General features: G+C 47.5%; 1 protein-coding gene across 1 annotated transcript; it reads left to right on the top strand.

Annotated features, from left to right (window-relative positions):
• The first annotated feature begins 58 nt into the window (after nucleotides 1-58).
• Nucleotides 59-11,880, top strand: LOC120639310. The gene is made up of 8 exons (XM_039915278.1): nucleotides 59-463; nucleotides 535-862; nucleotides 948-1,028; nucleotides 1,098-1,335; nucleotides 8,554-8,849; nucleotides 8,939-9,471; nucleotides 9,589-11,166; nucleotides 11,335-11,880. Exons 1-8 carry the CDS (start codon nucleotides 59-61, stop codon nucleotides 11,878-11,880), a joined length of 4,005 nt encoding a protein of 1,334 aa, XP_039771212.1.
• The last annotated feature ends 238 nt before the right edge of the window (nucleotides 11,881-12,118 follow it).

Below are 12,118 nucleotides of genomic sequence, written 5' to 3'. Positions count from 1 at the left end.
GTACGGGTTACATTTGGCACATATTTTAATTGTTTCCGTAACCGTTTGTTCTAACTTGATGTTTCATTTTCGCGATGTAGGCTATGCGCTTCAGGTCTTCTCTCGATTGCGCGACTTGTGGAGGGAGATATGGCCGACCCTGCACGTCGACCTCGGGACAGGGCTCCACGGTTTCAGTTCGACATGTCCCTCCTCGCGGCACTTCTGGACACGTCAGGGCCAGCCACCAGGCTCGTGGTGGGCCGACAAGGTCCGTCCTTACGTCGACTCTTGGACCGCGGCCCTCGACGACGTCGTTTTCAAGGATCGGCCGCACAGCGACGAGGCGTTCACGGACTATCTACGGTGGTACCTGCCAAGGACGCGCACACATGTCGTGCACGTTCCACCAGAGGCTCGGATCGAGGCCGCAAGGGTGTCCGAGACGTACCCCGTAGTTCGAGACCAGAACTTCGCCATAGCGGTACGTTTCTCTGATTGATTTTGCAGTATACAAAACTGGTTGCATATGATGTTACTACTTTCTCGGTACAGTACGATGTCATACGAGTGATTGAGTCCGAGGCTTCGTCGAGTATGGGCCAGTACCATGACATGATGCCCGCCCAGCACCAGAGCACGCTGCAGAAGATCGTCGATATGTGCAAGCGATTCCGACGAGCCGTGACCTATCGTGAGGACGACACCTTCCTCCCACCTCGCAGTTCGGGGCCAGTGCCTGTGCCCGGTCCATCGTCACGACGGTCTGCACCCGCGGCACAGTCAGGTCCACCGCCACCGCCACCTGACACGATGGCGACACCTTCGGGTTCTGCAGTTCGGCCCACGTACGTGCCGCGACCGGCACATTTGTACTCGGCAGGTAAATCGTACTCTAACCTCGTGTCACTTACAATACCGTATCATGTAAAACTTTATTCATTAACTTGTACTTCTTATTCGTGTAGCGCCCGGCTCGTCGTTATTTCCGTCGATAGATCCCTACGGCGCCAGATCTTCGTCTCTTCATCGTCCAATACACGATTTAGGTACGTCTCTTCATGCGATAACAAGTACATTTTTAATTGAATATTGATGGATGGAAGCTTGTGAATCAGAGTACCGGCAGGTGGGAGGGACAGACGACGATGAGGAGATTCAGGAGGTGGACGACCTCACGCAGATGGTGAGGGTGAACACGTTCTTCTCTTTTGCACCAACGCAGGAGGTCGTCGGCACTTCACAGCTGGGGGGTGCCCCACTCGCGACGCAGGACTACAGTCAGGTGGAGCAGATGCCTGTTCCTGAGCAGGGTCGTCGGTCCACTCGCCAGACCATCCCGCTGGAGCCACTGACGTACTCGCAGCACGACACTAGGGCGGGCCAGGCTGCAGAGCGACGTGGCAGGAAGAGAGGGGGCAAGCGCGGACGCATCTAGTTTACAAGTTGTAGCTTGTTAATTACTTTGTTCCGTCATACTATGTTATGTAGGCCTGTGCAGACTATGATTGGATGTGTCCATTACGTACCATTATAATGAGTAGGCCGGTGCAGTGTTTCGGGCGATGGTATATGTCCGTGCAGTGAAATTATGACGATTAGGCCGGTGCCATGCAGTGTTCCGGGCGATGGGATATGTCGCGGCAGTGCAATAATCACGAGTGAGCGCTGTGGGATATCCTCGAAAACGACGTCATCGAGGGCCGCGGCCCAAGAGTCGATGTAAGGACGGACCTTGTCGGCCCACCGCGAGCCTGGTGGCTGGCTCTGACGTGTCCACCTATAATAGAAAGCTTGAGCGATTCAATGCTAAATGGTAGGTTATAAAAAAAGATGAATTATTAACAGAACTGAAATGAGCCCGGTACTAAATGAGCCAGTTTAGTACCGGTCCGTGTCTGCGGCCGGTACTAAACTGCCCCGATGCCAGTTTATTACCGGGAGTAGACAAGGACCGGTACTAAACTGGCAATCCTATATATATGCCAACACTTGGATTTCGATCTCCAGTTCTTCATTCTCGTCGTCATCGTCCCGGCCCGCTGCGCCGCCGCTCCTCCTCCGCGCCGTCGACGTCGCCCCACCTCCGCGCCGCTCCTCCTCTGTGCCGTGGGTCCGCCTCTACGGAGGACGCCACTCCTCCCCTGCGTGGCGCGCATTCCTTCCTGCGCACAGCTCCACCCCGCGGCGCCGCCGCCCCTCGGCCTCCCGACGCCCGCACCCAGATCCTCCTCGGCGCCGCCCTCCTCCACCCGTACAGGCACGCCTCGGCGCCCCGGATCCGCCGCCTCTCCCCGCCGAGCTCGCGCGCGCTTGCCTTGTCGTCCTCGCCCCCGGCCGGCTTGCCGCCGTCATCCTCGTCGCCATCGGCCCAGCCACCGCGCCCTCCTCCTTCACGCGCCTCCGCCTCAATATCCGTGCCACCGTCCGGCCGCTGCGCCCTCGTCCTCCACCTCCGCCTCGATCCGTGCCGCCGGCCGCCGCCACGCCGGACCTATCGCCGGCCGTAAGCCCTGGAATAAGGTGACGTCAGCACACCCGGGTGCTGACGTCACCTTTTTTTTATTTTTTAGGTACTTCTATAAAATTGTAGAAAAATTTAGAAAAAATAGTATACAAACTTAGAGAAATGGTAGAAAATCTTGGAAAGCTTTAGTAATTCTATGAATGGTAGAAAAATTGGTTTTGTTAGAAAATTTGACGAAAATGTTAGAAAAACTTAGAAACCTTTAGTAATTCTATAAATGGTAGAAACATTCGTGAGAAAAATTATGAAAATAGTAGAAAATCTTAGAAACTGGTTATCAAAATGTAAAAGGTTCCATGGCACTTTTTTTTACAGGCAAACTTATGGAAATTATGAAAATAGCTGAAAATGTATATGAAAATTATGGAAAATGTAGAGAATTATAAATATAGCTGAAAATAGTATTATGGTTTTAGAAACATTATAGAAAATAGAAAATTATTGCTTAGGTATATTGTAGAGAACTATGTCTTTATATCTTGTAGTAATTATGGATATTGTACAAAAATCATGTATATTGTAGAAAACTTCATGACTTTACGGGCTTCACATTTATTGTTTTATTTGGTATTGTTGAATTGTGTATTTTATGAAATGTATATGATGTAAATTTTGTCTTGTATAGCTTTATCTATTGAATTTGTAATTTTCTTTGTAAATTTTAGGTTGCTATATTATAAACAGGTGAAATCAGTAGAAAATATTAGAAATTGGTGAAAATAGTAGAAAAATAGTTGAAAATCTTAGAAAATTCAGGGCACATTTTATAAAATTCCACGGGACATTTTATAAAATTATTGCTTAGGTATATTGTACAGAAGTATGTCTTTATATCTTGTAGTAATTATGGATATTGTACAAAAATCTTGTATATTATAGAAAACTTCATGTCTTTACGGGCTTCACATTTATTGTTTTATTTGGTATTGTTGAATTGTGTGTGTTATGAAATGTATCTGATGTAAATTTTGTCTTGTACAGCCTTATCTATTGAATTTCTAATTTTTTGTAAATTTTAGTTTGCTATACTATAAACATGTGTAATTAGTAGAAAATATTAGAAAATTCAGGGCATATTTTATAAAATTCCAGGGGAAATGTAAATAAGATGTATATGATGTAAATTTTAGAAATTTTGTCCATGTATGCATTGTACGGATTTATCGAAGGTGCACTTGTAATTTTTTTATACATTGTCAATTAGTACAAAATTGCATATCAAACATATGTTGATTCACATAGGAAACGAAATGGAACTCTTTCGCCGTGATGATGACGTGGCATTTCTTGCGGACATAATTGGTACGGGCACGCGCCACTATGAAGAGGATGCTGCCGAGGATGATGGCAGCCAATACCTTAACGATACTGGCGATGACGATGATAACCAGCCAGAACAAACGACTGTGCAAGATGATAGCGCAGAGGTATATACAATTCGTGCTTATATATATAAACATATGCATTAATTCTGTATGTAAGTACAATGCGTACTAAATACATATTTTTTAGGCATCTGGATTGACTAGGAAACCAAAATAGAAATGAGGGTCGAAGAAAATCATGGAGGGGCACACTATTATCACTTCATTGCAACCTGACGGTGAACCAAAGTCTCCGAAGGGTGTGAAGACGACGGTGGTGAATCAATGTGGATGTTATGTCAGGGACCACATTCCCATTAGCTTCAAGCTATGGAAGAAAAACAAAGCCATAGATATCGATGCTGACATCGTCCCCGAGACCAAGAAAGAAATGTTATGGGCAGATGTGAAACGACACTTCACCTTTTCGGAGGACAAAGAACAGCTACTTAAGGATTGGGTCATGAAGAAGATGGCTATTGCTTTTCAGACGTTCAAGAAAAATTTGAACAAAGACTATGTTAAAAAGGGACTCACGCCGGACTTCGAGAAAAACTTCAAGAATCAACGTCCTTATTGGGAGGCATTCATGTAGTACTAGTCGTCCGAGTATAGCGAGAAGAAGACAACCCAGGACAAAGAAAATGCGAGCAAAAAGAAGCACTTCCATCATCTTGGGCAAGGAGGATATGCGTCGGCGATTCCGAAATGGCAGAAGATGGAAGATGATCTCGTTGCCAGAGGAATCATACCGGCGACTTTGAACTGGCCGTTGCGAGCAAAATATTACTTCTACGCTCATGGAGGCTCATTGAATATGGAAGATGGGTCGTTCGTCACTAGCGATGCCATAAGGGAAGCGGCCGACAGGCTCGATGTGGCACTAAAGGCGTCTGAAGGCAGCTTCAAGTCGGACAGAGAGAAAGACGAGCTGACGTACGCTCTTGGCACACCGGAACACACAGGACGTGTGCGAGGCATGGGCGTAGTTCCATGGAAGCATGGCTTTAGTGGCGACATAGAGACGTATCGAAGCCGGCAGAGAAACAAGGCTGAAGTAGCAGAGAAGGTGCGTGCCCTAGAAGAACGGTTTGCTTCGATCGAAGGTGCACTTGGAACTAGCCAGCAGCAGCCACCAGAAGCCAGATCTGTGGCTCAGTTGGAGACTAGCCCCGTCGGCTCGCAGCGTCGCTTCAACGAAACACCCAGCTGCAGATCGAGAGGAAACGGTTGCGGAACACTACCCCGTGGACGACATCACTGTGAGGACCTCCTGTGAGCTTCTATTTCCGCTAAGGAAAAAATTGAAAGTAGTCGCTCAAGGGGTAACTGAAGTCCCTGTTCAAGGCAGGACAATCCATGACATGACAATTCCAGAAGGATATGCTAGAGTCATGGTTGACCGTGTCGAGAAAGGATGGGAAGACCTCGACCTCGAGATCCCTGGAGGTGATGGAGAAGAGGAACTAGGACAGGCCCTCCACACTTGGATCTGTTGGAAAAAACAGTACATAAAAATTGCAGGAAGGGACCCTAGCCCGTCTCCGAGGTCACCGCCAGCTGCTCAAGGGTCTTCGAGGCCTAGTGTGGATCGACCGTCACTGCCCGCAGCCCAAGACCCCAGTGTTAGTCCATCGCCGTCACCGGCCGCTTCCGGGGAGCCCAGTGTTAGTCCGCCTCCGCCATCTCCTCCCCCCGCAAAGAAGAAGAAATCTGCTTGGGTGCCGCCACCGCCACCTCCAAGGCCGAAGAAGACTCAAGAACGAAAGAAGAAAGAGAAGCCCGCGCCAGAGAAGTCAGGTTACAAAATGACTCCAGAGGAATTGGATGCTTGGGTGCAAGAAGACGTGCACAAGCAGTTGAAGACAAAGAAGCCTCTGCCAAAGGAACCAGTGGATCCGGCAGGGAAGAAATTCTATCTATCCATGATGTGCCAACCAAAGCCTCCACTGATGTCGGACTACGACCGCTCGATTACAAAATCATGGGAGAAGAAGAGTAATCGGAGGTACAACCAAGTCCCCCAGCTCGGCGAACAACCCAAAAAAAGCGTACCCCCTCTAGTAGTGCTTTCAAAAGAGGATGAAGCTACTGCTGAGTTTGTTAAGGAAACGAACCTCACAAAAGCTCAGCTCCTAGGTCATGAAAAAATCCCGGTTCACCAAGGGGCAGGAAGAAAGCCATTTGTACTGGGGGAACCTCTGATGTGGCCAGAGTTGATTGACACCCTACCAACAAGAATACGTGAGTTCCATCAGTGGTACTTGAAAGCATGTGCAGAGGGGTATATAATGCTAGCTACTCGAATTAAACATACCCATTTCTATCGGGGAATGGATGACATTTGTATCGATTTTGACCATTTTTGGTTTCTATTCCATCAAGACGCCCTAGACAAGTCCCTCGTCAGTGTATGGTCTATGTAAGTGTTTCCTGTCAATTGTATACTCTAGCCCTACTAAGTCGTTTAGATTTCTCATTCCCTCCTTTTATTTGTAATCGTGCAGGATGAAAATTCAAGAATGCCGGAAGAGCGGGATTTACAACGTTGGCTTCATCGATCCGAATGTTATACATGAGGAGAGTGTACGCCAATATCCTAATCAGACCGAGAATAATTTAGTCATGTCCTTGGAAGGTTAGCACAATCGTACATTCATTCTGTTTCCGTACAACTTCAAGTGAGTCCTTTCACTTTTTGAGTCACTTCAACTAGCCAATAAGTGTATATATCTAACATTTCTTGTATCCATATGTATGTATCCACAGTTTCCACTGGATCCTACTTGTGATCGAAATCGATCGGTCCCGAGTTACTGTGTGGGACTCCTTGAAGAAGCCACCAGAATTATATCAAAATCTCGTAGACATCATGCAAAGGGCATGGTCTCGGTTCCTCAAAACACAATTAGGAGTCACGTCAACACCGACTGAACTTGAATTCAACCATAACAAGCCGGTACGAATATCGCACATCTACTTTCATATATTCAAACAGCATGAATATTTCATAACATGTAGTGTTTGAGACAGAACCGAGAAACCAACCTCTGCGGATACTACGTATGTGAGCACATGTACTTTTTTTGCAGAGATACCAAGAGGGTGACACAAGAAAACTTCGAAGTACGTATAACATTAGTAACAATTTCTTGTATCTAATTCCATGCATGTACTAAATTAAACTATTGGTGTTTATTTGTTGTTGACAGATTTGGAATATGAAAGAGAACCTCATCGAACCGGAAAGAATCAGGGCAATTCAAGAAGCACTCTGTGGATTCCTATTGGATGAGGTGATAAATCCAAAAGGTGAATTTCATTCCGATCCAAGGATAAGTGTGGCTCGAGCTGATCAACTCAGCAAACGCCGCAAGAAGGATGCCGGTGCCGATGGTGATGCAGATGATTAGAATTACTGAAGAATTTATCGGAAAAAACTTATGAGAATTCATACTTGTAAATATTATTGTCTTTTATCCATGTATGCATATAATTTCTAACATTTCTTTTATCCATGTATGTATATAATTTCTTTTATTTGCTTTGCTCCATATACAAATACGAATTCTAGATACGAGTATGAGTACGAATACACAAACCGCTGCGACTACGACTACTAATACTAATCAATTGAAATTGAAAGCAAAAGAGAACAAATATAAAGGATCAAAAAGAAAAAAAATTCTTTTAGTACCGGTTGGTAACTGCTCGGCCTAACTGCTGGCCACGCCAGCAGTTTAGTACCGGTTGGTATTACCAACGGTACTAAATAGGCCGTTTAGTACCGGGCCAGCTGACCGGTACTAAGTGTGCGCGCACTTAGTACCGGAGGAGCGGTACCGGTCGGGTAACCGGTACAAACTGGGGTTCCCGACCGGTACTAATGAGAGATTTTCTAGTAGTGTGTGTGGCACTACTAGAAAAAGAGTTATCCATCCACCATAAAAATACCGGTGGGAATTAGACCCATACTAACTAATAATATTAGTACCGGTCCAATTCGGTCCAATTCCTAGTATAGGTCTAATTCCCACCGGTATTTTTTATGTCGAGGAAAGGTCATGGAGGTCTTTCGTACATGGTGATGATCAATTATGCAACCCAATGCTGAATATCTAAGCTCAGCCCTCTTCAAGCTAGTGCACGATCCACAAGACCACAACTATATAGAGGACTCGGGATATCTATTCTTGCAAAAGCTCAGTAGAAAAGGAAAAAGTTCAATTTAATATCTTCAAGTATAACCAAAGTCTGAATAACCCTCTAAACTATAATTTGGTTCAATTTGCCCCCTAAACTATGCTATTTAATTTATTTTACCTCATAAATCCATACACAAGTTAAATTTTAATTTTAAATTATTAAAAAATTAATATAATTTTTCATATAATTTTGAACTCCAATGATTAATTTGTTATTAAATATCCTACCCTATGAAAATGATTATAAAAAAATATGATATGTTTTATCTAACATGTGTTATGATGTATACTATCATTTTGTAAAATTTCAACTTAAAACTCCACCAATGCATAGAGAAATGAAAAGGACAAATTGTACTAGGGGTAATTATAACCAAAGGGCATAGTTTAGGGGGTATCCAATTTTGATTATAGGTGAGAGGAGTAATTTAGATATTTTCCAATAGAAAATTTAATAACTATAGCTGCTTCTTGACAGAAGTCAAGGGACCGAAGCTGGAAGTCTGAATGCATCTGGACCGCTCTACGAACGAGAAGCACAAGAGGAGACGGCGCTGCACGGAGCAGTGAGGCAGCGTAGTAGAGAATTAATTAGACAAGGAAATTTGCGTGAGGATAAACAGAACATCAACGGCATGCCTCCGCTATATCTCGCCATCTTCCTGGGATACAGCGACATCGCTATGGATCTCATTGCAACCTTTGGTGACTCTCTGTCGTACGGTGGACCAGATGGGCAAAATGCGCTGCACATCGCTGCTCTTCGGAGTAAAGGTAAATAAGATCAGATGCTTCTTAATTTGTTGGTACTATAAGCAGACAGACTACTGATACTAAGAAATTAAACGCTTGATGGCATGCAGATCTTACCCAGATAGTTATAGATGAGAGACCAGATCTGAGGAATGCACCTGATAATTCTGGAAGCATACCTCTTCACTTTGCAGCATCGGCTGGAGTCGAGGGTGTAACAAGGCTTCTTCTGCTTGGAGAAGGCAGTACTGGCATAAACATGGCAGATGACAACGGGATGCGCCCCATCCACGTAGCTGCTTCTGTTGGTGCAATGGATGCAGTACGCGCATTGCTCGACGGAGACAACCATCCAACCCCACGGGACAACAGGGGCAGGACATTCCTCCATGTCGCCGTTGAGAACAAGAAGACAGACGTGGTCAAGTTCGTGTGCGGAAACCCGACGTTTACCAACATTCTTAATATGAAGGACAATGACGGAAATACTGCGCTACATCAGGCAGTCAAGAACAGGGACGAGTCCATTTTCGGCCATCTCGTGGGGAACAGGGATGTGGAGCTCAACCTTTTCAACGGGGTCGGCTACACACCGCTTGATCTTGCAAGCAAGATAAAGATAGAAAAAGCTTTTTCTCCCCAGGTATATCTATACGCAGAAAGTTATCTCGCAAGTTTCGTATTAACAACAATGAGCATCAGCTAGCGGCGGCAGCTTCTTTTAATTTATTTTGATTTATTTGTTGTATGTATGCTGCAGAACCCGACAGAGTGGATGATCAGGGTACTGGCTCACTCCGGAGCTTACTTCAGTGCCCGAAGGCGTGACTTGAGATTCGGAACAACAGAAAACAATCAGCAAGTGCTGCCCTTAGCTCCGACTACGAAAGAAAATAGTGTTCTGGTTGCATCGTCGCTGATCGCGACTGTGACTTTCGCCGCCGCATTCACCATGCCTGGGTCGTACAAAATAGGAGGCGACCCCATGGCGGGCACGCCGGAGTTGGGCAGACGCTACGGCTTCAAGGTTTTCCTCGTCGCTGACATACTGGCTTTCTACTGCTCGGTGGCGGCCACCTTCAGCCTCGCCGAGTACGGGGACCGGGATGACGTCGACCCCCTGGTCCGCCACATCTACGCGAGGCGCGCCGTGTGGCTCTTCCACATCGCTCTCAGGAGCGTCATCGTCGCCTTCGCGCTAGGGGTCAGCGTGGTGATGTGGGACATTTCTGTCATGACCACCGTCATCGTCGGAATAGCCGCTCCTGGTTTGGTGGTCTACGGGAACGAAGCACTTGCCCACGATCTCAGGTTTATAAGGGTGATGTATTGCAGGTTTGGCTTCTCACCTGCGTGGAACCTGTATCCGTCGACGAGTTCATATCTGGAATGGACCACCCGGCGGCTCAAAAGCTTTTCATGGACGCTCGTCTCGGACATGTTCAAGCTTTTCTGGACCTATGTCTTGATATTTGCGGTTGCCATCTATGCCATGGAGATTGTGCAGTGCTGCCACAAACGGAAGGTGCCGACACTCGTGCTCAAGCTTGATTTCGCCAAAGCCTTCGACACAGTCATCTGGGACAGCCTGCAAACAATTATGCGCGCGCGCGGTTTCCCTGACCGTTGGTGCGCCTGGATCAACAGCCTGCTCAGCTCGTCACGGACCGCCGTGCTGGTCAATGGAACTCCGGGGCCGTGGTTTACCTGCAGAAAAGGTCTACGCCAAGGAGACCCGCTGTCCCCCTACCTGTTTTTGCTTGTCGCCGATGTGCTCCAACAAATGATTCAGAAAGACCCCGTGATCAAACATCCCATCTCCTCCAACCAGCCGTGCCCGGTGCTCCAATATGCAGACTACACTCTGATCCTGGTGAGCGCAGATGCAGCATCTGTGCAACGCCTAAAAGACCTCCTCGACGCTTTTGCACTTGCGACTGGCCTGCACATCAATTTTCATAAGAGCACCGTGGTACCGATGCATGTCGAGAGCTCAATCCTTCAGCAATGCATCTCCATCTTGGGCTGCCGGCAAGAGCAATTCCCTCAATCATACCTTGGCCTCCCCTTGTCACATGAGAAACTGAAGCAGGCTTCATTTACTCCAATGATCAGCAAAGCCGACAAATACTTGTCAGGGTGGAAGGCCTCCCTGCTGAACACGATGGGGCGCGCAGTTCTTGCGGATTCTGTGCTTGGCAACCTGCTCGTTTATGCAATGGGGGCGCTTAGACTGCCAAAAGGGACACTTGCAGCATTAGAAGGGAAACGCAGAACTTTTGTTTGGACAGGCTCTGAACATGCCAGCGGTGCGCACTGCCTTTTTGCGTGGGAACAGGTGTGTGTGCCAAAGGAACTTGGAGGGCTAGGCCTGAAAAACCTGAGTGTTCAAAACCAGTGTTTGCTACTCAAGCTGATCCACAGACTGCACCACCCCGGTGCTTCCTCCTGGGCGCGATGGGCGCGACAGCATGTCTGCCTTGCGTCGCTCGATGGTGAAGTTTAGGGCAATCACTGGGACATGCTAAGGGAGCTCCTTCCTCTGTACCGAGTCATCACAACTGTTCGGGTGCACAATGGCCGATCCACATCCTTCTGGGACGACTCATGGCTGGGGGACGAACCGCTGTCTGAAATTCACCCTGCACTGCACAACCACGCAACCAAGCCACATGCCACGGTCGCAGAAGTGCTGCAGCTTGGGATCGACCAATTCCTCCAGTCCAGAAGAACAAGAGCCACTACAGCTGACTACACTGCCTTGGCCCCGCTCCTCGCCACTGTGCTACCTGGCAGCGGCGAGGATGAGAGGATCTGCAAATTCCAGAAGCCCGACGGGAGCTTGAACACTTCGTCGCTGTACAAGGCGCTCATGGCTGCCCACACTCCATCCTGTGAGTTCGCTAGCTTCGTTTGGAAGAACCGGGCACCGCCCAGAGTCCAGATCTTCGTGTGGCTACTCATGCAACGACGCATCCAGAGCCGGAGCAACCTCCTCAAGAAGTCTATCATCACGGATGACACTTTGCGAGCTGTGCAAAGATCACCCTGAGACAGTGGACCACATCGTCTTCCACTGCCCAGTGGCGGCGGCCTTCTGGCGACAAGTTGGTTTCGAGCTAAATGCACATGCAACCGACGAAGCACTACAATATCTCACAGCATCAAGCCCCGCCCCGAATCCCCACGGGTCGGTTTTCCTCTTCCTATGCTGCTGGAACATCTGGAAGCACCGCAACCGGGTTGTGTTCGACGGCGCCGAGCCTTGCCTACAACGACTCTTGCGCAAC

This window comes from Panicum virgatum, chromosome 6K (genome assembly GCF_016808335.1).
Source record: "Panicum virgatum strain AP13 chromosome 6K, P.virgatum_v5, whole genome shotgun sequence".
In the NCBI taxonomy this organism is placed as follows: domain Eukaryota; kingdom Viridiplantae; phylum Streptophyta; class Magnoliopsida; order Poales; family Poaceae; genus Panicum; species Panicum virgatum.
Note: the sequence above shows the minus strand (reverse complement) of the source record. Positions and strands in the feature narration are given on the sequence as shown.